General features: G+C 45.5%; 1 protein-coding gene across 2 annotated transcripts in view; it reads right to left on the minus strand.

Annotated features, from left to right (window-relative positions):
* LOC137571118 (uncharacterized) overlaps nucleotides 1–24,040 on the minus strand; it is a 209,164-nt gene that overhangs the window by 118,170 nt on the left and 66,954 nt on the right. The window contains exon 7 of one of the 2 annotated variants that reach the window (XM_068279824.1): nucleotides 5,601–5,738. The exons of the other annotated variant lie outside the window; for it this stretch is intronic. Coding sequence (XP_068135925.1) covers nucleotides 5,601–5,738 — 138 coding nt within the window. The remainder of the gene's footprint in view (nucleotides 1–5,600; nucleotides 5,739–24,040) is intronic. 2 annotated transcript variants of the gene reach the window in all.

A 24,040-nucleotide genomic window follows, 5' to 3' on the forward strand; every position in this document is an offset into this window, starting at 1 on the left:
ATGCTGAAAACAGCAGACTTTACCGACCACTTAGCAAAATGTCAATTCATAAAGGCTGTTACCGCATGAAAAGCTGACATTACCGACCAGGGAGATAAATTACCGACTTGGCTGCAGTTACCGACAACACATGTCAGTAAATTGTCAGCAAATGTCAATTCATAAAGCCTGCAACAAGTGGTAAGCCTGGCGGTAGTTCCCGACACCTCTGGTGAGGCGATAACAAGTGAACCATGTAAAACTAGGGGCACCTATGGATGTGGGGGGTGCTCATATTGCCAGTACATATATATAAATGTTATGTTAGATAAGGAGAGGTAAATCAGGAGTTATGTTAGGTAAGGAGAGGTAAATCAGGAGTTATGTTAGGTAAGGAGAGGTAAATCAGGAGTTATGTTAGGTAAGGAGAGGTAAATTATGAGTTATGTTAGATAAGGAGAAGTAAATCATGAGTTATGTTGGATAAGGAGAGGTAAATCATGAGTTATGTTGGATAAGGAGAGGTAAATCATGAGTTATGTTAGATAAGGGGAGGTAAATCATGAGTTATGTTAGATAAGGGGATGTAAATCATGAGTTATGTTAGGTAAGGAGAGGTACATCAGGAGTTATGTTAGGTAAGGAGAGGTAAATCATGAGTTATGTTAGATAAGGAGAGGTAAATCAGGAGTTATGTTAGGTAAGGAGAGGTACATCAGGAGTTATGTTAGGTAAGGAGAGGTAAATCATGAGTTATGTTAGATAAGGAGAGGTAAATCAGGAGTTATGTTAGGTAAGGAGAGGTAAATCAGGAGTTATGTTAGGTAAGGAGAGGTAAATTATGAGTTATGTTAGATAAGGAGAGGTAAATCATAAGTTATGTTGGATAAGGAGAGGTAAATCATGAGTTATGTTGGATAGGGGAGGTAAATCAGTAGTTATGTTAGGTAAGGAGAGGTACATCAGGAGTTATGTTAGGTAAGGAGAGGTAAATCAGGAGTTATGTTAGATAAGGAGAGGTAAATCAGGAGTTATGTTAGATAAGGAGAGGTAAATCAGGAGTTATGTTAGGTAAGGAGAGGTAAATCATGAGTTATGTTAGATAAGGAGAGGTAAATCATGAGTTATGTTGGATAAGGAGAGGTACATCAGGAGTTATGTTAGGTAAGGAGAGGTAAATCATGAGTTATGTTAGATAAGAAGAGGTAAATCATGAGTTATGTTAGATAAGAAGAGGTAAATCATGAGTTATGTTAGATAAGGAGAGGTAAATCAGGAGTTATGTTAGGTAAGGAGAGGTAAATCAGGAGTTATGTTGGATAAGGAGAGGTAAATCATGAGTTATGTTAGATAAGGAGAGGTACATCTTTAGTTATGTTAAATAAGGAGAGGTAAATCAGGAGTTATGTTAGATAAAGAGAGGTAAATCATTAGTTATGTTAAATAAGGAGAGGTAAATCATGAGTTATGTTAGATAAGAAGATGTAAATTATGAGATATGTTAGGTAAGGAGAGGTCAATCAGGAGTTATGTTAGATAAGGAGATGTAAATCATGAGTTATGTTGGATAAGGAGAGGTAAATCATGTGTTATGTTGGATAAGGAGAGGTACATCAGGAGTTATGTTAGGTAAGGAGAGGTAAATCATGAGTTATGTTAGATAAGGAGAGGTAAATCAGGAGTTATGTTAGATAAGAAGAGGTAAATCATGAGTTATGTTAGATAAGGAGAGGTAAATCAGGAGTTATGTTAGATAAGGAGAGGTAAATCAGGAGTTATGTTAGATAAGAAGAGGTAAATCAGGAGTTATGTTAGGTAAGGAGAGGTAAATCAGGAGTTATGTTGGATAAGGAGAGGTAAATCAGGAGTTATGTTAGATAAGGAGAGGTAAATCAGGAGTTATGTTAGATAAGGAGAGGTAAATCAGGAGTTATGTTAGGTAAGGAGAGGTAAATCAGGAGTTATGTTGGATAAGGAGAGGTAAATCATGAGTTATGTTAGATAAGGAGAGGTACATCTTTAGTTATGTTAAATAAGGAGAGGTAAATCAGGAGTTATGTTAGATAAAGAGAGGTAAATCATGAGTTATGTTAGATAAGAAGATGTAAATTATGAGATATGTTAGGTAAGGAGAGGTAAGTCATGAGTTATGTTAGATAAGGAGAGGTAAGTCATGAGTTATGTTAGATAAGGAGAGGTAAATCATGAGTTATGTATGTTAGATAAGGAGAGATAAACTATGAGTTATTGTAACGAGCGGCGGGGACGCTGTTCCGTCCGTCCCCGCCGCCCTCTCTGCCTCGCCGCGCGCTGGTCTCTCGCGCGCGCACACTGAGAGACTAGTGCGCGCGCGCGGTCAGCGTCGGGATATTTACGCCTCCCGGAGGCGAGTCAGCTGACATCACAGGGAGCGCATCTCTCCCCTGATTGGCCGCCTGAGGGGGGCGTTCCCCTAGGCTCCTCTGCCAGCATAAAGACAGCGAGCTGTCAGTAGCTCGCTGTCTGTTGTCGTGAACACCTCTGTGCTAGTGCTCAGACCATAGACTAGATCCCAGGTGTTGTTACTAAGGGTTACACACCTAAGACTAGGATTGATATTGTTGTACTATTATTGTTAACCCTGCTCGCTCCTGACTAAGCTCTCGCTCTCTGATTCTGTATTACGCCTATCTGATATCGTTGCCAAACCCTGCCTGATCTCTGACTCTGAACCTGCTCACTGATTTTGTACCTTAGACATCTGATCCTGTTGCCGACTTTCGCCTGTCCCTCACTCTGCTTCTGCCTACCGATTTTGTACTGTACCTGCCAGTGTGTTGCCGACCTATTTCTGTCTGACTCTCCTACTCGCCAGTGGGCCCTTTGCCACTGGTGAGGTTACTCCTTAGATCCTTACCTGATCTCCCCTGCCTGGGATGTTAGCGTGGGAACCTTCGGAGTACTACTGTGTGCACCAATCACTTCCCACACATACAATTAAAGTTGGTTGCTTGCTATTCTATATCAGTATTATTTGTGATTCTGCAGATCACATAATAATCAGATATAGTATCCGTATTACTGGTGATACTGCAGATCACCAGTACTCGGACCTCAGTTGCTACACATTGTCACAGTTATGTTAGATAAGGAGAGGTAAATCACGAGTTATGTTAGATAAGGAGAGGTAAATCAGGAGTTATGTTAGATAAGGAGAGGTAAATCAGGAGTTATGTTAGATAAGGAGAGGTAAATCAGGAGTTATATTAGATAAGAAGAGGTAAATCACGAGTTATATTAGATAAGAAGAGGTAAATAATGAGTTATGTTAGGTAAGCAGAGGTAAATCATGAGTTATGTTAGATAAGGAGAGGTAAATCACGAGTCATATTAGATAAGAAGAGGTAAATCAGGAGTTATGCTAGATAAGAAGAGGTAAATCATGAATTATGTTAGATAAGAAGAGGTAAATCAGGAGTTATGCTAGGTAAGGAGAGGTAAATCATGAGTTATGTTAGGTAAGGAGAAGTAAATCATGAGTTATGTTAGATAAGAAGAGGTAAATCAGGAGTTATGTTAGGTAAGGAGAGGTAAATCATGAGTTATGTTAGATAAGAAGAGGTAAATCAGGAGTTATGTTAGATAAGGTGAGGTAAATCAGGCGTTATGTTAGATAAGGTGAGGTAAATCATGAGTTATGTTAGATAAGGAGAGGTTAATCAGGAGTTATGTTAGGTAAGGAGAGGTAAATCAGGAGTTCTGGTAGATAAAACGAGGTAAATCAGGAGTTATGTTAGGTAAGGAGAGTTAAATCATGAGTTATGTTAGATAAGGAGAGGTTAATCGGGAGTTATTTTAGGTAATGAGAGGTAAATCAGGAGTTCTGGTAGATAAAAAGAGGTAAATCAGGAGTTATGTTAGGTAAGGAGAGGTAAATCATGAGTTATGTTAGGTAAGGAGAGGTAAATCAGGAGTTATGTTAGGTAAGGAGAGGTAAATCATGAGTTATGTTAGGTAAGGCGAGGTAAATCAGGAGTTATGTTAGATAAGGAGAGATAAATCAGGAGTTATGTTAGATAAGGAGAGGTAAATCAGGAGTTATGTTAGATAAGGAGAGGTAAATCGTGAGTGATGTTAGATAAAGAGAGGTAAATAATGAGTTATGTTGGATAAGGAGAGATAAATCATGAGTTATGTTAGGTAAGGAGAGGTAAATCAGGAGTTATGTTAGATAAGGAGAGATAAATCATGAGTTATGTTAGGTAAGGAGAGGTAAATCAGGAGTTGTGTTAGATAAGGAGAGGTAAATCAGGAGTTATGTTAGATAAGGAGAGGTAAATCATGAGTTATGTTAGATAAGGAGAGGTAAATCAGGAGTTATGTTGGATAAGGAGAGATAAATCATGAGTTATGTTAGGTAAGGAGAGGTAAATCAGGAGTTGTGTTAGATAAGGAGAGGTTAATCAGGAGTTATGTTAGATAAGGAGAGGTAAATCAGGAGTTATGTTAGATAAGGAGAGGTAAATCAGGAGTTATGTTAGATAAGGAGAGGTAAATCGTGAGTGATGTCAGATAAAGAGAGGTAAATCATGAGTTATGTTGGATAAGGAGAGGTAAATCATGAGTTATGTTGGATAAGGAGAGATAAATCATGAGTTATGTTAGGTAAGGAGAGGTAAATCAGGAGTTGTGTTAGATAAGGAGAGGTAAATCAGGAGTTATGTTAGATAAGGAGAGGTAAATCAGGAGTTATGTTAGATAAGGAGAGGTAAATCATGAGTTATGTTAGATAAGGAGAGGTAAATAATATGATTAGTCAGTTAAGGAGAGATAACTTGTGAGTTAATAATTACACTGGGATAATTGTTAAGTTTAGGGAATCATCCTCAAGTTTAGGGAATCACCCATCATGTAATATCCTGTATTTTTACCACATGGTTATACGTCACATGAGACTAGCAGAGAAGCAACACAGATGTGACATCTGGTGCCACTTCCGGGAAGTCCCAGCATGCCGCAGGATCTAGTGGGAGGTGGATTTTCTTCATCAGTTGATAAATATGCTGCATATGAAGAGCAGCACACGGAGGGGGACAGGGACTGACAGACTAAGCTACACCAGACTAGCAACCAACCAATAATTATAGTTTCTAATATGCCACCTACTATTTACCTAAATTAGTTTCTGTAATGACCATATGTTGTATTTATTCCTACACACATTGTCTATGTGTAGTTCAATCTTACACCTTTTCTGTCCTGATGTCTTGGCGACCCCAGGACAGGAAAGGTGTAAGGAGAGCAATCCTGGTGGACTAGCTTTGCCCGCACAGTATGATTCTCTAAGTCAAAGGACAATGAATGGGTTCCATAAGTATTAATTGTCCCAGAACAGTGAGAGAATTACAGCTAAGGACCCCTTTGTTTGATCCACTATGTTCAGCCATCCTTACTCCAAAGCTGAATTGCTCAGCCAGAGGGATGCCTGAGGCATTGGTATGTGGCTGCTCACTGGATAACCAGTGCTGTGAATGGCGCCCTTCGCAGGGTTTCTGTTATGTGACTGACTCTCATTCCTTGATGGATAATTTGGTTCCTTCACAATTCACATTTTCCCGTGTCTTCTATCTTCTCAGGGTTACCTGGTTGAGGCTCGGAGCACGGCTTCCCACATATATTGCAGCACTTCAATTTCCCGGGGCATTCGCCGTCACTCACACACGTGTTTGCATGAAGAGGCATACACATTGGTCGCATAGAGGGACATTTGCCAGGCTTCACTGTGGAGAGAGGAGAAGAAGAGAGGACTGTAAGAAGAGGGCCAGAAAAGAGGACAATACAAAGAGGTCAAGAAGAAAGGAGTATGAAAGAAGGGAAGACTGTTCAGAGACTATAGTGCAGAAAGAGCAGGGAAAGAAGAAAGAGCTAGACGAGAGAACTACGGAACAAGGTAAAGAAGGAGAAAGATGTACTGTGGAGAGAGTGCAAGACATGAATGACCAAGGACTGTGCAAAGACAACGAAAGTCTGCAGAGAGACAAGAAATAAGAACAGGACTCAGAGAGAGAGAGAGACAAGAGGAGGTGACTGTGGAGAGAATGTGCAAACTGCAGAGGAACATGGGACATAGAAAGAAGCAGGGGCGTAACAATATACCCTGCAAGAGGTGCAGCCGCAGGGTGGCCCAGAAGCCGCAGGGGGCCCTGTGGGGGAAGAAGCTTCTTTTTCCTGTCCGGAGAGACTGACAACTAAGGGCGCAGAGAGAAAAGCTTTCTACTCTCTGCACAATTGCTCTAATTGAGGGAGAGTTGGCGGGCACTCGGGGTAGGTAGGTAATAAACACCCAGAACACTATGTGCTCAGGACAAATACAGAGCAGCAGGTTCAACAAAAAAGTAGCATGGAGAAGATCCGGCACTATAGTGTTTAATAATAGCAACAATTTGTAGACAGTGGCATAAGACGAGTGGTCATGATGAACATAGCAGAGCATAACATCCAAGCATAATAGCAAACAATGACGATAGTGGCAAAAATGTCTAACTTGGTACCTGGGTGTGGGTGGGAGGTAGCGGTGGTGGGTGCCAGAGGGTGCACGGCCCGATGACCGTTTCGCGTGGCTTACGCCAAGCTTTCTCTAAGGTGCAGGTGCAACAAATGCTGGAGGAGCGGCGGGGCATATGAAGCGTGTTGGAGGTACACTTCCGGTCCGCCGCAGTTGGATCCGCCCCTTCTGGAACTGCTAGCCAGAATTGGCCAATCCCCAGCTGAGTCTCGTGGGACGCATGAAGTGACGCATGCGCAGTCGCGTGTACGCGTCAAGATGACGTCCGCTCACGCTGGTTTGCTCATAAGCGTCACTGGTGGGGGCGGGAACTATTTCGCATGGACAGTCGCGTGCACGCGTCAAAGTGACGTACGTGCACGCTAACTAATCCCAACCCACATCAGCCTCTTCGGCACACGGAGCTGCTATGACGCGCTCAAATCACGTGCCAAAAAAGAACCATAGCAACCTCGGTGTTGCCAAAACAGATGGGGACACCGAGGGGAGGCAGCTAGTGGTAGATGCACTCCAAATGGATAGGTGGACCATTTCCACCAAGGACTGAAACACAATGCGTCAATGCTGAGCTGCAGGGTAAAGCAGAGCCAGGGAGGGGAAGAGGAGGATAACAAGTGATACCCAAAAAGAGACTGGAAGGTGGTGGGGTGTGAGTGGGGAATAAAAAGAATGAAGAAGGGAAAAAGAGGGAAGGGGTACTTGGGTACACCAAGGAGAGGAGAGGCTGCAGATCGCAGAACGGCCACCAAGTGGAGAGGAACAGACAATCCCTGAAGCGGCTCATCCTCCTTAATGAAACAAATTTATTAGTTTATTTATTTTAATTTAATATAATTCCACTAAAAACCATCACTTGATGTTGGTAAAAGGAATATAGATAAAAAATAGAGGGTAAAGAAGCCGCTAAAGGATTGTAAGGGCAACAAGAAGCGGCCTAGGGAGAATGTACAGGGGTCATATTCCTTTTACCAACATTAAGTGATGGTTTTTAGTGGAATTATATTAAATTAAAATAAATAAACCAATAAATTTGTTTCATTTAGGAGGATGAGCCGCTTCAGGGATTGTCTGTTCCTCTCCACTTGGTGGCCGTTCTGCGATCTGCAGCCTCTCCTCTCCTTGGTGTACCCAAGTACCCCTTCCCTCTTTTTCCCTTCTTCATTCTTTTTATTCCCCACTCACACCCCACCACCTTCCAGTCTCTTTTTGGGTATCACTTGTTATCCTCCTCTTCCCCTCCCTGGCTCTGCTTTACCCTGCAGCTCAGCATTGACACATTGTGTTTCAGTCCTTGGTGGAAATGGTCCACCTATCCATTTGGAGTGCATCTACCACTAGCTGCCTCCCCTCGGTGTCCCCATCTGTTTTGGCAACACCGAGGTTGCTATGGTTCTTTTTTGGCACGTGATTTGAGCGCGTCATAGCAGCTCCGTGTGCCGAAGAGGCTGATGTGGGTTGGGATTAGTTAGCGTGCACGTACGTCACTTTGACGCGTGCACGCGACTGTCCATGCGAAATAGTTCCCGCCCCCACCAGTGACGCTTATGAGCAAACCAGCGTGAGCGGACGTCATCTTGACGCGTACACGCGACTGCGCATGCGTCACTTCATGCGTCCCACGAGACTCAGCTGGGGATTGGCCAATTCTGGCTAGCAGTTCCAGAAGGGGCGGATCCAACTGCGGCGGACCGGAAGTGTACCTCCAACACGCTTCATATGCCCTGCCGCTCCTCCAGCATTTGTTGCACCTGCACCTTAGAGAAAGCTTGGCGTAAGCCACGCGAAACGGTCGTCGGGCCGTGCACCCTCTGGCACCCACCACCGCTACCTCCCACCCACACCCAGGTACCAAGTTAGACATTTTTGGCACTATCGTCATTGTTTGCTATTATGCTTGGATGTTATGCTCTGCTATGTTCATCATGACCACTCGTCTTATGCCACTGTCTACAAATTGTTGCTATTATTAAACACTATAGTGCCGGATCTTCTCCATGCTACTTTTTTGTTGAACCTGCTGCTCTGTATTTGTCCTGAGCACATAGTGTTCTGGGTGTTTATTACCTACCTACCCCGAGTGCCCGCCAACTCTCCCTCAATTTTTGCATTGACTTTTGCCTTTTGGCGTGAGCACCGGATATGTCCAATACTGAAGAGGACAGCCCTCTCGAAGATTTGGACATTGCTGATCAGTCAGCTTCGGTCCACGGTGACCACGTAACAGCTGGGAGGTCTGATCTTACCAGTTTTTTCACCAACTCTGGTGGGTCAAGCGGTTCGAACAACACAGTGGGTGCCAAGGTGCTGGAACAAAATCTGAGGAGGCTATGTGAGAGAGAGGTGGGCGTTTTTGGACGGTCACCACGTTGGAGAGATATAAGGGAGAGCAATTGGTGGCCAGGGGTTTTAGGAGGTACCAGGAACCTTCTGAATACAGGCAGGACCCGAAATTCGTTGAGACTTGGAAGCAAGAATTTTTGGAGCATTCAGCCCGCCTACAAGATATTGTATTAAATAGAAGCAAAGTCGAATTAGATCTGTTGACAAGTGCAATCGCAGAGAATAAAGCGGAATTCAAGAAACTGGTGACCGAGAAGCAATTCAAAGATTCAATTGACAAAATTGATAAAAAATTGGCAACAGTACAAGATAATATCAAAGCACGGAAATTGCACAAACTTCTCCGTGACAAAGAAGATAATAAATTTGGGAGAGTCTTTTCATGGGCGCAGCCTCTTGGCCCTGGCCCTAGAGGTAAACCCAATACTCCTAAAAAACCTAGGGGATATTGGACCACAGACTCTGAATCCAGCGGAGAGGACGTACCTAAACCGCGCCCCAAACATACCCCCAAGAAGCAGCCTCCAACTAACCCTTCAGGTTTAGGCGGCGCACCAGACGAGGAAGAGGGAGAAAGAGACAAAAGAGTCACCTGGGAAGACAAACCAAGAGGCAGGGGCAAGAAGAGGAAAACGATCCACTAATCGAAATGCCTTCCAACATCAAAACTAATGTAATCAATTTGACAACAGTTGATCTACCTGATGGAGTCGAGAGCCTCCTTAACCACTTGAGGACCTAGGGCTTTCTACCCCTTAAGGACCGGCCACTTTTTTTCCATTCAGACCACTGCAGCTTTCACGGTTTATTGCTCGGTCATACAACCTACCACCTAAATGAATTTTGGCTCCTTTTCTTGTCACTAATACAGCTTTCTTTTGGTGCTATTTAATTGCTCCTGCGATTTTTACTTTTTATTATATTCAGCAAAAAAGACATGAATTTTGGCAAAAAAATGATTTTTTTAACTTTCTGTGCTGACAGTTTTCAAATAAAGTAAAATTTCTGTATACATGCAGCGCGAAAAATGTGGACAAACATGTTTTTGATTAAAAAAAACCCATTCAGCGTATATTTATTGGTTTGGGTAAAAGTTATAGCGTTTACAAACTATGGTGCAAAAAGTGAATTTTCCCATTTTCAAGCATCTCTGACTTTTCTGACCCCCTGTCAGGTTTCATGAGGGGCTAGAAATCCAGGATAGTATAAATACCCCCCAAATTACCCCATTTTAGAAAGAAGACATCCCAAAGTATTCACTGAGAGGCATAGTGAGTTCATAGAAGATATTAATTTTTGTCACAAGTAAGCGGAAAATGACACTTTGTGACACGAAAAAAAAAAAAAAAAAAGTTTCCATTTCTTCTAACTTGCACCAAAAAAAAATGAAATCTGCCACGGACTCACCATGCCCCTCTCTGAATACCTTGAAGGGTCTACTTTCCAAAATGGGGTCATTTGTGGGGTGTGTTTACTGTCCTGACATTTTGGGGGGTGCTAAATTGTAAGCACCCCTGTAAAGCCTAAAGGTGCTCATTGGACTTTGGACCCCTTAGCGCAGTTAGGCTGCAAAAAAGTGCCACATATGTGGTATCGCCGTACTCAGGAGAAGTAGTATAATGTGTTTTGGGGTGTATTTTTACACATACCCATGCTGGGTGGGAGAAATATCTCTGTAAATGACAATTTGTTAATTTTTTTTACACACAATTGTCCATTTACAGAGTTATTTCTCCCACCCAGCATGGGTATGTGTAAAAATACACCCCAAAACACATTGTACTACTTCTCCTGAGTACGGCGATACCACATGTGTGGCACTTTTTTACACCCTAACTGCGCTAAAGGGCCCAAAGTCCAATGAGTACCTTTAGGATTTCACAGGTCATTTTGCGGAATTTGATTTCCAGACTACTCCTCACGGTTTAGGGCCCCTAAAATGCCAGGGCAGTATAGGAACCCCACAAATGACCCCATTTTAGAAAGAAGACACCCCAAGGTATTCCGTTAGGAGTATGGTGAGTTCATAGAAGATTTTATTTTTTGTCACAAGTTAGCGGAAAATGACACTTTGTGAAAAAAACAATACAAATCAATTTTCCGCTAACTTTTGACAAAAAATAAAATCTTCTATGAACTCACCATACTCCTAACGGAATACCTTGGGGTGTCTTCTTTCTAAAATGGGGTCATTTGTGGGGTTCCTATACTGCCCTGGCATTTTAGGGGCCCTAAACCGTGAGGAGTCTGGAAATCAAATTCCGCAAAATGACCTGTGAAATCCTAAAGGTACTCATTGGACTTTGGGCCCTTTAGCGCAGTTAGGGTGCAAAAAAGTGCCACACATGTGGTATCGCCGTACTCGGGAGAAGTAGTACAATGTGTTTTGGGGTGTATTTTTACACATACCCATGCTGGGTGGGAGAAATATCTCTGTAAATGGACAATTGTGTGTAAAAAAATCAAAAGATTGTCATTTGCAGAGGTATTTCTCCCACCCAGCATGGGTATGTGTAAAAATACACCCCAAAACACATTGTACTACTTCTCCCGAGTACGGCAATACCACATGTGTGGCACTTTTTTGCACCCTAACTGCGCTAAAGGGCCCAAAGTCCAATGAGCACCTTTAGGCTTTCACAGGTCATTTTGCGGAATTTGATTTCCAGACTACTCCTCACGGTTTAGGGCCCCTAAAATGCCAGGGCAGTATAGGAACCCCACAAATGACCCCATTTTAGAAAGAAGACACCCCAAGGTATTCCGTTAGGAGTATGGTGAGTTCATAGAAGATTTTATTTTTTGTCACAAGTTAGCGGAAAATGACACTTTGTGAAAAAAACAATACAAATCAATTTTCCGCTAACTTTTGACAAAAAATAAAATCTTCTATGAACTCACCATACTCCTAACGGAATACCTTGGGGTGTCTTCTTTCTAAAATGGGGTCATTTGTGGGGTTCCTATACTGCCCTGGCATTTTAGGGGCCCTAAACCGTGAGGAGGAGTCTGGAAATCAAATTCCGCAAAATGACCTGTGAAATCCTAAAGGTACTCATTGGACTTTGGGCCCTTTAGCGCAGTTAGGGTGCAAAAAAGTGCCACACATGTGGTATCGCCGTACTCGGGAGAAGTAGTACAATGTGTTTTGGGGTGTATTTTTACACATACCCATGCTGGGTGGGAGAAATATCTCTGTAAATGGACAATTGTGTGTAAAAAAATCAAAAGATTGTCATTTGCAGAGGTATTTCTCCCACCCAGCATGGGTATGTGTAAAAATACACCCCAAAACACATTGTACTACTTCTCCCGAGTACGGCAATACCACATGTGTGGCACTTTTTTGCACCCTAACTGCGCTAAAGGGCCCAAAGTCCAATGAGCACCTTTAGGCTTTCACAGGTCATTTTGCGGAATTTGATTTCCAGACTACTCCTCACGGTTTAGGGCCCCTAAAATGCCAGGGCAGTATAGGAACCCCACAAATGACCCCATTTTAGAAAGAAGACACCCCAAGGTATTCCGTTAGGAGTATGGTGAGTTCATAGAAGATTTTATTTTTTGTCACAAGTTAGCGGAAAATGACACTTTGTGAAAAAAACAATACAAATCAATTTTCCGCTAACTTTTGACAAAAAATAAAATCTTCTATGAACTCACCATACTCCTAACGGAATACCTTGGGGTGTCTTCTTTCTAAAATGGGGTCATTTGTGGGGTTCCTATACTGCCCTGGCATTTTAGGGGCCCTAAACCGTGAGGAGTAGTCTGGAAATCAAATTCCGCAAAATGACCTGTGAAAGCCTAAAGGTGCTCATTGGACTTTGGGCCCTTTAGCGCAGTTAGGGTGCAAAAAAGTGCCACACATGTGGTATTGCCGTACTCGGGAGAAGTAGTACAATGTGTTTTGGGGTGTATTTTTACACATACCCATGCTGGGTGGGAGAAATACCTCTGCAAATGACAATCTTTTGATTTTTTTACACACAATTGTCCATTTACAGAGATATTTCTCCCACCCAGCATGGGTATGTGTAAAAATACACCCCAAAACACATTGTACTACTTCTCCCGAGTACGGCGATACCACATGTGTGGCACCTTTTTGCACCCTAACTGCGCTAAGGGGTCCAGAGTCCAATGAGTACCTTTAGGCTTTACAGGGGTGCTCAAAATTTAGCACCCCGCCCACTTGCCAGGACAGTTAACAAACCCCACAAATGACTCCATTTTGGAAAGAATACACAACAAGGTATTCCATGAGGGGAATGGTGAGGTCATTGAAAATTTTATTTTTTGTCACAAGTTAACGGAAAATGACACTTTGTTAAAAAAAAATAAAAAAAAAAATTCTGCTAACTTGTGACAAAAACTAAAATCTTTTATGAACTCACCGTGCACCTCACATAATACTTTAGGGTGTCCTCTTTCCAAAATGGGGTCATTTGTGGAGTCTGTCCTGGCATTTTAGGGTCTCTGCAATCATTACATGTATGGCCAGTATTAGGAGTTTCTGCTATACTCCTTATATTGGGTATACAAGTAATGCACTCTGGGCTGAAAGGAAAAATGAACGGCAAACATACCTTGCTCCACATCAATGGCAGATCTTCCTCCACATCAATGGCAGTGATAACCTCAGGAGAGAGACACCCCGTGCCACCCTGCACTCAGGGTGAGCCACCAACTTATGTGACTGGGCCTCAGAACTTTAGTATACAGCATTATGCCTGTAGGATACAGCAATATGCCTGCCAATAGAGATGACTCTGTGTGGCATTAAAGCATCATCATAGGCCCAAATCACATATAAACCGGGGGTGTCCACACTCAAGGGAAATTCAAACATGCCGTCTTATATCGCCAACCCAGGACAGATCAGCAATATCAAGCATGGAAACCGATCCTTCTTCCCATTTTTATGCTTACCCGTTTGGTCTTCAAGCTTACCTCTCCTCTCCCTGCGACAATGTGCGAAAGACCACTGAGTGTGTGCCTACTCCTGTGTCTGGAGTTCCCTAGGTTCTAATAGTGTACCTGCTCGTGGTACCTCTCAAAACACGGCCCTACGCATAGACCAGGCTGGTCAGGACAGCGGGGACAATAATAAACGGTGTCACTCCTTGTTCCAGCCCTGCTGCAGACACGGCAACGTTTTCTTCGGATGCGTTGACCTGGGGCACACGGAAGCTGATAGGCGTAATGCCTTCCATGCAGTCGGCTAGTTGCATCTGGGGGGGGGGGGCCTGGCACCTCCTGGATACAGGATGTCCATAATGATCTCTTCCTGAAATTGGAGGAAAGATCCAGTTCTCCCAGCCTTACTGTAGAGAACAAAGCTGTTGTAAACTGCCAATTGAATCAGATAAAAAGACACTTTCTTATACCAGCGTCTTGTTTTCCGGGTAACTAAATAGGGCGCTAACCTCTGGTCATTGAAGTCCACCCCTCTCCATGTTGACATTATATTCGTGGACGACAAGGGGCTTTTCAATGACCGCAGTTGCCCGTTGAATTTGGACTGTCGTGTCTGTGTGAATGGTGGACAGAAAGTAAACGTCCCTCTTGTCCCTCCATTTCACCGCAAGCAGGTCTTCAGTACGCAAGGCGACCCTCTGCCCCCGTAAAAGTCTGGTGGTAACGAGCCGTTGGGGGAAGCCCTGGCGACTAGGCCGCGCAGTGCCACAGCATCGGATTCCTTCTAACTTTAAGTGCTGAAAGAGGGCCACACTTGTGTAATAATTGTCCACAAAAAGATGGTACCCCTTCTGGAACAAGGGTGACACCAAGTCCCACACAACCTTTCCACTGCTCCCCAGGTAGTCAGGGCATCCGACCGGCTCCAATTTTGAGTCTTTTCCCTCATAGACCCTAAAATGACATGTATAGCCTGTGGCCCTTTCACAGAGCTTATACAGTTTCACCCCATACCGGGCGCGCTTGCTTGGGATGTACTGTTTGATGCCAAGGCGCCCGGTAAAGCGTAAGAGGGACTCGTCTACGCAGATGTTCTGTTCAGGGATATAAGCATCTGCAAATGTTGATGACAGGTGGTCTATGAGGGGCCGAATTTTGTGGAGCCGGTCATAAGCAGGGTGGCCCTTTTCATGACAGGTTTTGTCGTCGTTGAAGTGCAGGAAGCGCAGGATGGACTCAAATCGTGTCCTGGACATGGCAGCAGGGTACAAGGGAACATGATTTACTGGGTTCGTAGACCAATACGACCGCAGTACATTCTGTTTCATTAGTCCCAAGTGAAGGATAAGGGCCAAAAAGATTTTAATGTCGGAAACTTGGACTGGTTTCCACCCGAAAGGCTGGGCATACATGCTCTCCGGGTGCTCGGTGATGAATTGTGTGGCTTTACGGTTGGTCTCAACCACAATTAAGTCCAAGAGAACCTGGGTGATGAACAGCTGCAAAAAGTCTAGGGCCGTTCCTAGATGAGCTGTCGCCACCTGGACTCCAGACTGGGCGGTGAAAGGGGGCACTACGGGTGCGGCGGAATCAGGGGATTGCCAATCTGGTTGTGCCAGCACCTCTGGGAGTCTATGGGTACTACGGGCCCGTCTTCTTGTTGGTGGCTGCGACGGGGGTACTACTGCACTTGCCACCGTACCAGTTTCAACTTCCATGCTGACGCTCACCACTTCGTCAGGGTCTACGGAAGCACTGGCACTAAGTCCAGGAGATGCTGCGCTGCTGGTGCCTGCCTCACCAAGAAAACTATCAACAGCGCTAGCACCACCCTGCTGCCCTTGAGGCGGATCCTGCGCCACCTGCGGTCTAACGACTTGGGGTCTGGTACGCCTGGCTCTAGCCGGGACCATAGCCTCGTCATCAGTATCGGTCAGGGAACCACTGCTTTCTACAGGTTCAAAATCGGACCCGGAAGATTCGACGGATGATTCTTCCCAAAAGAACTCATCCGACTGGTCCATGTACCTGTATACCTCGTCATCGGAAAGCCCCCTTCTTGCCATTTTGGATTGCTAAATTTATGGGGTTTTCCTCCGAGACTACCCAGAAAAAAAGAGCACCTACCTAGCAAAAAGGGAGTATTTGAGAGGTATTGGGGTTGGTGGGAAGTGGGGTCTCAGAGGCAATCAAACAATCACGGGACAATCAAATCCAATTACAGCACAATCGACTCCAATCACAGCACAAGCAGATCTGATGCACTCGGAAGGTGATGGGGGGAGGGTGGGATTGGGTGTGGCGGGAAGTGGGGTCTCAGGCAATCAAACAATCACGGGGCAATCGAAGCCGATCACGGGACAATCAAATACAATTACAGCACAATCGACTCCAATCACAGCACAAGCAAATCTGATGCACTCGGAAGGTGGTGGTTGGAGGTGGTGGGGGGTGGGGGGGTGGGGTTGGGTGTGGTGGGGGGGAGGGCGGGGTTGGGTGTGGCGGGAAGTGGGGTCTCAGGCAATCAAACAATCACGGGGCAATCGAAGCCGATCACGGGACAATCAAATACAATTACAGCACAATCGACTCCAATCACAGCCCAATCAAATCTGATGCACTCGGAAGGTGATGGGGGAGGGTGGGATTGGGTGTGGCGGGAAGTGGGGTCTCAGGCAATCAAACAATCACGGGGCAATCGAAGTCGATCACGGGACAATCAAATACAATTACAGCACAATCGACTCCAATCACAGCACAAGCAAATCTGATGCACTCGGAAGGTGGTGGTTGGAGGTGGTGGTGGGGGGGGTGGGGGGGGTGGGGTTGGGTGTGGTGGGGGGGAGGGTGGGGTTGGGTGTGGCGGGAAGTGGGGTCTCAGGCAATCAAACAATCACGGGGCAATCGAAGCCGATCACGGGACAATCAAATACAATTACACCACAATTGAATACAAGCGCAGCACAATCGAATACAAGCGCAGCACAGTCAAATACAATGCACTTGGACGGTGATTAGGGGGGGGGGTCTGAGGGCGATTTGAGGGGATGGGGAGTTGATCAGGAGCCTGCACGGGGCAGACTGAGTCCTGATCTGATGAGAGGCAGACACAGGGGGTTACTGATCAAAGATCAGTTAGTGATTGCTGGGGAGGACAGATGTAAACAAACAGCAGGGGATGTAATCAGAAGGGGGGTACGAGGGCAATCGAGGGCCTGGGCAGGTGATCGGTTACCCCCGCGGGGCAGTTAGGGTCTGCTCTGATGGGTGGGGGTGCTGAGGGCTGATGGACAGGTGATAGACAGGTGATCAGAGGGGGATCAGAGGGGGATCAGAGGGTAATGTAGCTGTATACAAATGTATACAGTATACAGGGGGGTAGTCTGGGATGGGGTGTGGGGGTGATCTAAAGGTAGGGAGGGGGGATCAGGGGTGACTAGGAGGCAGTTAGGGACCTAAACTAAGGGGCAGCGTCGCTAGTTAGTGGCAGGTGGGGGGGGTGGGGGTTTTGCAGGGGTGCAAGGGTGCTGGGCAGGGGTCTGCTGGGGTGATCAGGGGGGGTATGAGGCCTGGGGTGGGTGATCAGGGAGGCTGTGGGCAAAATCAAGCTGCGTGCAGTGAGACTTACAAGTGCTTCCTCCTCGCTGGTGGTCTCTGGAACAATGAGACCACGAGGCGAGGAGGAAGCACGTATAAGGCACTTTGTTTACCTAACAAAGTGCCTTATACTCAGGGATTGGCTGATCCTGCGGATTCCTCCGCTCGCCGGCTCTGCTAAGTGGCCGGCGAGCGGAGACAAAATGCCCGTGCTTCGATCCCGGGTGGAGGATCGCGTCACGGATGACGCGATCGCTCCGCCCATGCCCTTAAATGGACTGCCGCCTCTGTGGGTGAGGCCGTCCTGCAGGGCTCCACTTCCCCGCCGCCCCTGTGTAGTGGGCGGTCAGGAAGTGGTTAATAAGGGCCTAAGTTTCTCCTTGACACAATAATTTGACTATTCCCGTTTCAAGGTCGACCTCTATAAAGGAGTGAGGAAACTCAATATGCAGCATCACTTCGGGAAAATGAATACAGAAGATACTCTATTATTGAGAAGTTCTGAAAAAGTTGATCTAACTTCTGTAGGAACTTTAGGGTTTAGCCCTACAGGCTCATTGAAAGAAACTCAACTTGGAGAAATTACAGCTCTGAACGAACTTTTGGTAGAATCAGCACTGGTTGATGTACCGGTAACTGAGGACACTAAGTTCAGGCCTTGTAGGTCCATTACGCCTTTCCCGACACAAGCAGGCTCATGCATTGACCAATTTGAAAAACAAATCGATAATGAAATTAAGGCCCTACTCTACCCCATGTCAGCTCCCAACTTATCCCCGGTAGAGAGTAATGCTTTGCGGTGGTTGAGAAAACGTCCCGACCTCACTATTCGCAAAGCGGATAAAGGAGGATCAGTGGTGATCCTATCCACAGAGAAATATAAAATGGAAGCTGTGAGACAGCTGTCTGACACTTCCACTTACAAACTACTTAAAAAAGATCCTACCACAATGTACCACTCTGCTCTGAGATCACTGTTGAGGAGAGGAGCCGAACAAGGCTTCCTCACTCATGAATTAGCTAACAACCTTCTCCCTGCTTTTCCAGTTAAACCCGTCTGGTACTGCCTTCCTAAGATCCATAAATCCCTGACCGATCCCCCAGGCCGACCAATTGTTTCAGGCCTGGGGGCGGTCACGGAGAGACTTTCCAGGTACCTGGACCACATCCTCCGGCCTTTACTTCTTCATGTCCCCTCACACCTTGGAGACACCATTGATGTGCTGGAGGGCCTTGAGTCCTCATCGTGGTTTGAGGGAGACCTGTTGGTGACCATTGATGTCACCAGCCTTTATAGTAGGATCCCACACGCTGATGGTATCAGTGCCATGAGGATGTTCCTTGACAGATACACTGCAAAGGATGCTTCTTACAACACGTTTGTGTGCGAATGTTTGGAATTCATTCTCTCCCATAACGCCTTTTTATTTGGGGATACTTGGTACCAGCAGGTCTCCGGTACGGCGATGGGGACTCCGGTCGCTTGTACCTATGCCAACCTGTTTTTAGGGGCATGGGAAGAACTTTACATTCATTCCCCCAATAATCCTTATCGCTCGGCTTTGAGGATGTGGTCCAGGTACGTGGATGATGTCTTGATCTTTTGGTCAGGTGGTATTCCACTTTTGCAAGGCTTTTTGGAGTATTTAAACTGTAATGACGTAAACATGCTCTTCACTATGGAATGGTCAGTTGACAAGGTCAGTTTTCTTGATCTGGAACTGGCCGTTTCAGATGGGAAAATTGTTACAAAGGGTTATCGTAAACCTACCTCCTCCAATACCATCTTACATAGCAAAAGCTACCACCCTCAGCATGTCATCACCTCTCTCCCTTACGGCCAATTCCTGCGACTCCGCAGGAATAATAGCACACTTCAAGATTTCCTCCATCAAGCAGAAGAATTGAAACAAAGACTCCTCATTCGAGGATACGAAGCAAAAAATCTTGATCTGGCCATTAATAGGGCCCTTGGTAAGGAAAGATCAGACCTTATTAAGAGGAGAAGGCGAGATAGCACAACTAAACAGTCAGGGGTGTTCTCGTTTGACTTTTCCCCTATGGCCAATCAAATTAAATGGGCCTTCAGTAGAAATTGGTCCCTCCTTTTGGAGGACCCGACTCTCAAAAGTATTCTACCTTCTCAACCCCTAATCACCTTTAAGAAAGCACCAACTATTGGTGATCTTTTGGTGCACAGTGATTTTCGCGAGCATCCACAACGCACTTGGCTGAGCGATTTTGCCTCTATAGGCAATCATAGATGCGGCTTTTGTAAAGCCTGCCGGTTCATGAGAACTGGCAAGTCTTTTACTTTAGGCCCAGTGCAACACAACATCACATTTTTTGCCACTTGTAGAACAAAATTTGTTGTGTACGCTCTGTGGTGTCCATGCCACAGATTCTACATTGGCAAAACCACCTGGATGGTGAAGGAACGCATCCTGGAACACATACGCTTTGCTTCCTAAAAACAAAGGATGCCCAAGGATTGTTGAACACATGTCAACTGTTCACCAAAGCAATCCCAATCTCTTGTCATTTGCTTGCATCGAGTCCTGTGATGCCCCCCGTAGAGGAGGCGACAGGAAAAAATTATTGCTCAGACAAGAGGCACATTGGATCCTACGCACTGACGCAATGGGTCCCTTGGGTCTTAACGACTATGTAGATCTGGCCTGTTTCCTTGACCCCTGATCATTCCTTCAGGGGTTCTTTGTGCCCCTTATATGACCCCTGTACATTCTCCCTAGGCCGCTTCTTGTTGCCCTTACAATCCTTTAGCGGCTTCTTTACCCTCTATTTTTTATCTATATTCCTTTTACCAACATCAAGTGATGGTTTTTAGTGGAATTATATTAAATTAAAATAAATAAACTAATAAATTTGTTTCATTAAGGAGGATGAGCCGCTTCAGGGATTGTCTGTTCCTCTCCACTTGGTGGCCGTTCTGCGATCTGCAGCCTCTCCTCTCCTTGGTGTACCCAAGTACCCCTTCCCTCTTTTTCCCTTCTTCATTCTTTTTATTCCCCACTCACACCCCACCACCTTCCAGTCTCTTTTTGGGTATCACTTGTTATCCTCCTCTTCCCCTCCCTGGCTCTGCTTTACCCTGCAGCTCAGCATTGACGCATTGTGTTTCAGTCCTTGGTGGAAATGGTCCACCTATCCATTTGGAGTGCATCTACCACTAGCTGCCTCCCCTCGGTGTCCCCATCTGTTTTGGCAACACCGAGGTTGCTATGGTTCTTTTTTGGCACGTGATTTGAGCGCGTCATAGCAGCTCCGTGTGCCGAAGAGGCTGATGTGGGTTGGGATTAGTTAGCGTGCACGTACGTCACTTTGACGCGTGCACGCGACTGTCCATGCGAAATAGTTCCCGCCCCCACCAGTGACACTTATGAGCAAACCAGCGTGAGCGGACGTCATCTTGACGCGTACACGCGACTGCGCATGCGTCACTTCATGCGTCCCACGAGACTCAGCTGGGGATTGGCCAATTCTGGCTAGCAGTTCCAGAAGGGGCGGATCCAACTGCGGCGGACCGGAAGTGTACCTCCAACACGCTTCATATGCCCCGCCGCTCCTCCAGCATTTGTTGCACCTGCACCTTAGAGAAAGCTTGGCGTAAGCCACGCGAAACGGTCGTCGGGCCGTGCACCCTCTGGCACCCACCACCGCTACCTCCCACCCACACCCAGGTACCAAGTTAGACATTTTTGCCACTATCGTCATTGTTTGCTATTATGCTTGGATGTTATGCTCTGCTATGTTCATCATGACCACTCGTCTTATGCCACTGTCTACAAATTGTTGCTATTATTAAACACTATAGTGCCGGATCTTCTCCATGCTACTTTTTTGTTGACAATTGCTCTAATGACTGAATTTGTCCAGCCACTTATAACCATATAAAGTTTTGTAGACAAAGATCTGTAGATAGTCCCTATTCAGAGTGCAGCAGGCTCTTGTGTATAAGCCCAGCCCCCAACCTCTCTACCCCTCCCCAAGTGCTGTGTACTGTAGTGATGTTGGAGGAGTCTTCAGAGCCCGCCCCCAGCCTCTCTACCCCTCCCCAAGTACTCTGTACTGTAGTGATACTGGAGGAGTCTGCAGAGCCCCACCCCCAACCTCTCCACCCCCTCCCCATGTGCTGTGTACTGTAGTGATGCTGGAGGAGTATGCAGAGCCCCGCCCTAACCTCTCTACCCCTCCCCAAGTACTGTGTACTGTAGTGATGCTGGAGGAGTCTGCAGAGCCAGTTCTGCTCCATCAGAGATGGACAGAGTAAGTGTAATAAGCTGAGGCTGGGAGCACACTCGTCTGTCGGTTTTCTGTATGTGTTTTCTGCACACCATGTGTGTCTGTATGTGTGAAAACATGCACAATTATTACAGAAGCTGATGTAATTGATGGAGAAAATGCTCCCAGTTCTTCACTGCTGTCTGTTTTATTTGCAGGGGGAAAACACATCCAAGCGTGCACTAGCCAACCGAATAACATTGGTTCTCAGTTTACCTGTGCAGAAAGTGTGTGTGTGTGTGGGGGGGGGGGGGGGGGGGGGGGTTGGGCATCCAAAGTTTTGTAGGGAGGCCCAGCAGTTCCTAGTTACGCCCCTGGCAAAAAGTGAATTGGATTGGGCCCTGTGTCTCTAATACTATTCCAACTAAGTATGGAACGAATGCTCGCCATAGGAGAAAGCAAAATAGACAAATGTCCTAGGGTTACACGAAACTGACTAGCAAACATTGGAACAGCTCCAGATAAGAAAGTAGTCTATAGAATTCTGTGTATTCTACTCAGCAGAAGAAACTTGGCACATTAGTTCACCAGAGGGGCACATGAGGAAGAGAGAGGGACAGAGGGACTTTATTCGCCACAGAGGTGCCGAGCTCGCTGATATAATACAGATGCTGTGACTCCTACTGTATTTTGCCTGAGGAAGCGGGATGTATGGCCCGTGAAACGCGTTGCATTGTTTTTTGGAGTTCCAAATAAATTGTTGACTGTCTGAATCGCAGTCCTTGCCTGTGTCTGTTTGGAGGGGGTAAGACCACCGCTGCCTCCTCTGTTTAACCAGTTGATTTTTTAAGTTCATTTAATTACCTTTTATTCTTTTGGCGCCTCTGTATCTTGTACACTACATTGTGCTATAATGATCACCTTTATAGTTTTTTACCTTCAATTGACTTAATGGGGAAGCGTGGGGCAGTAGATTCTAGTAGACAAGAGTAGAAGAAGTAATTTACTACCAAATCATTCCATAGCCAATGTATACTGATCACTATCAGTGAAATCAATCCACGTTGCCCAGGTGGAGGTGAATTTGCCAGGCTTGTCGTATTTTAGGGAAATCAGTTCTTCAATTCCCATTATATCATTAATTTTCCCAAACCACAGTTTCAGCGTAGGGGGTTGTGTATTCATCCATAACAGGGGTATACATGCCCTGGCAGCGTTTAGCATATGACAAGGCAAAGCAGATCTGTATGATTTAATAGAGGTAGGGCCAAGATGGAATAGGAACAACTCCGGTAGTAAGCTTAGTTCATAGGCCGCAATTTCTTTTAAATAAGATTAAACTTGTATCCAGAAGCCCTTAATTTTAGCGCAAGCCCACCAAATGTGGAGAATATCTCCTCTTTCTGTATTACATCTCCAACACGGATCAGATAATGAATCTGATATCCTATGAAGCACTGCTGGTGTCTTGTACCACCAGGATAGCCATTTATAATTGCATTCCTGGGTAAGGACATTCATAGAGCTCTTATGTGTAAGACTGCATATCTTGGACCTGCATATCTTGGACTTAGGAAGGGGGCTTTTAGGATCATTGTAGTCCCTTACACACCCCAATGAGTTCTGGGTCACCATGAGCTAGCTGGTTAGTCTGTGCCTCTCGGATTTACAAGCCCTACTCCATAGAGCCAAATTAATCCATGCCATGCACTGATGAGGATAAAACAATCAGAAACAGTCTGTATGCATGTTGGATTATTATGGCTCTGTACAAATTAACAAGCTGACACATCATTGCATTCCAGCGGTTCTGGAGATGTGTTTAGCTTCTAAGGGTAATAATGGGTAATTTGCATATATTCAGCAGTGATGCCTGGGAGACATCTCAAGCTCACTCCAACCTGAATTATTGCAAATTCTTTCTGTTTTAAGAAAGCAAACGTTTGTTTTTCTTAACATCTTAGTAAGGGGGCTTTTAGGACCATTGTAGTCCCTTACACACTCCAATGAGTTCTGGGTCACCATGAGCTTGCTGGTTAGTCTGTACCTCTCGATGTTACAAGCCCTACTCCATAGAGCCAAATTAATCCATGCCATGCACTGATGAGGATCAAACAATCCGAAACAGCCTGTATGCATGCAGAGACGGATCTAGACCAAGTTGCCCCAAGTTGCGCCTGGGGCAAGGTCAGGTTTTGGCGCCTAAACTGCCACCCCCCATCCAAATTTTGCCGCCTTTTTAAGAATTCAAAAAACTGCGCCTAGGGCAAGAGACCCGCTTGCCCCCCCTAGATCCGTCCCTGTATGCATGTTGGATTATTATGGCTCTGTACAATTTAACAAACTGACACATCATTGCATTCCAGCGGTTCTGGAGGTGTGTTTAGCTTCTAAGGGTAACTATGGCTAATTTGCATA

Source organism: Hyperolius riggenbachi, chromosome 4, assembly GCF_040937935.1.
Source record: "Hyperolius riggenbachi isolate aHypRig1 chromosome 4, aHypRig1.pri, whole genome shotgun sequence".
NCBI classification, from domain to species: Eukaryota; Metazoa; Chordata; class Amphibia; order Anura; family Hyperoliidae; genus Hyperolius; species Hyperolius riggenbachi.